This window comes from Myotis davidii, unplaced genomic scaffold (assembly GCF_000327345.1).
Source record: "Myotis davidii unplaced genomic scaffold, ASM32734v1 scaffold107, whole genome shotgun sequence".
NCBI lineage: Eukaryota > Metazoa > Chordata > Mammalia > Chiroptera > Vespertilionidae > Myotis > Myotis davidii.
In genome coordinates this window covers 3,586,980-3,589,059 of record NW_006383012.1, presented here as the reverse complement: position 1 = coordinate 3,589,059, position 2,080 = coordinate 3,586,980, and the positions used below count along the sequence as shown (strand labels likewise).

At 45.1% G+C, this 2,080-nt stretch overlaps 1 protein-coding gene across 1 annotated transcript in view; it reads left to right on the top strand.

Annotated features, from left to right (window-relative positions):
* GPAM (glycerol-3-phosphate acyltransferase, mitochondrial) overlaps positions 1-2,080 on the top strand; it is an 80,281-nt gene that overhangs the window by 54,236 nt on the left and 23,965 nt on the right. Inside the window, exons 14-16 of the mRNA XM_015557959.1 lie at positions 162-232; positions 967-1,231; positions 1,791-1,933. Of these exons, the coding sequence (XP_015413445.1) occupies positions 162-232; positions 967-1,231; positions 1,791-1,933 (479 nt within the window). The remainder of the gene's footprint in view (positions 1-161; positions 233-966; positions 1,232-1,790; positions 1,934-2,080) is intronic.

Genomic DNA, 2,080 nt, shown 5'->3' with positions numbered 1-2,080 from the left:
GGACATAAGACACTGGGGGATAGGGGAGGCTAGGGGACTGTCTAGGGCGGGGGGAAAAATGAAAAGAAAAAAAAAAAAGAATAAGATTTAGGTACTTTTAAAAGTTTCAGCTGTGTATATTTTTTAAAAAGTGCAACTAAAGCTCTGTGCTTGCCTTTCAGCTGCTAGCAAATCCTGTGCCATTATGTCAACACACATCGTGGCCTGCCTGCTCCTCTACAGACACAGGCAGGTATGTCCACCGTGTCACCTGCAGCTAAAGACTAAGCGTGAGAATGCTCTGTCAGCTGCTCAGACCCGATTCATTGATAGATTTGGCCCACTCCTGGCGAGGACTGTGAGACAAACAGTAATATAAGCTAAGGACCCTGCCCACAGGAGCTTACAAATCCAATGACAAAATCTACGTGTACATACTTTGAGTGGTATAGTTAATGTAAATAAGGCATATTTTAATTGACATGCAGATAGCGAATGGCTTCCTAGCTATTTGATTTGTGTTTAGCTATTTGATTTTTTTAAAAGTGCACGTTCCACCTTCCTACAGTGCACTAATGCTAAGATGGGACTGGTCATGTTCTCACCAAATATAGTGCCAGTGTCTGTGGGTACCCAATACATATTTGTCAGATAGGTATTTAATGGGGAAATTCTTGCTAAAAATAAGCACTTCTTGCTTTCAGGTGGTGGCTTCTGCTCTCTGTGATCTTAAGTGCTCATAGCACATGTGTGGCTAGAGTGCTCTCTGGATGTGGAATATCAATTTCTTGACATTCTGGGGGACCAGCTTTTTAATCAGTTTTTTTTTTTTTTTACTTTCTCTGAATTGATGGTGTGACCCTTTTTCTGTATGTGCTGACATGGAGCTGCAGGAAAGCCAAGGCAAGAAAAAATCCTCTGAGCGGCCTCTCAGCCTTTTGGGAAGTAGTTTTCCCTGTCCTGAAACCTTTCTGCGTGTTTCTCTAGGGAATCGATCTCTCCACATTGGTGGAGGACTTCTTTGTGATGAAGGAGGAAGTGCTGGCCCGTGATTTTGACCTGGGCTTCTCGGGAAATTCCGAAGATGTGGTCATACATGCCATACAGCTGCTGGGAAATTGCATCACAATCACCCACACCAGCAGGAACGATGAGTTTTTTATTACTCCCAGCACAACTGTCCCATCAGTCTTTGAACTTAACTTCTACAGCAACGGCGTCCTGCACGTCTTTATCATGGAGGCCATCATAGGTATGTTGGGCCCTGGAACATTTTCACAGAAAAATACAAGGGCCTAAAACACCCTGGGGTCTACTTCAGTTTGGATGATAACCCCTGTTTGAGGGAACGTGTTGCTCTATTTTTAAACTTCAAATAAGAATATAATCTGTATCACTGTTTATAGCTTATTTTTGCATCTATTATTCAGCAAGTAGCTCATGAATTATGGCATAGTATTACACTTATGATTGAGGGAGAGAGGTAAGGTGCCTTGCTGTCCAGAAGCTGAAAGACTAAGTGAGAGGAGACACACATGGCGGTGATGTGAGTGGTGGGGCTCAGTTGTGATCAGGGGCGCAGGGAGAAAGGGAGCAGAGGGGACGGGCCCCAGAGGAAGGCCTTGGATGGAGCTGGGATCACATGGACACATGAGAAGTAAGTCCTGAGGGAATTTGTTTAAATTCACCCTGAAATGCAGGTAATTATTTTTGATGTAGCAGCTGTTAAGGTAGTCCAAGCTCTCCGAGCCAGTTGAGGTTTTCCTTGGAGCTCTGAGGCTGCAGCTTCATTGATGCGTTCATCTCCTCAGCCTGCAGCCTTTACGCAGTCCTGAACAAGAAGGGTGCGGGCGTGCCTGCCGGCGGGGCCCCCACCCTGATCAGCCAGGAGCAGCTGGTGCGGAAGGCGGCCAGCCTGTGCTACCTGCTGTCTAATGAGGGCACTATCTCTCTCGTAAGTAACAACTCTTTGCCTGTTCTCTTTTTCTTGAGCATTTTTATGAAAATAAAAACCAACTTTGTCTTTCTCTGTTACTGAGGCTTTACATTCTACTCCAGACTAATATGTTGTTTACTGTGTGGATGTGGCTGTTGGGGGCAC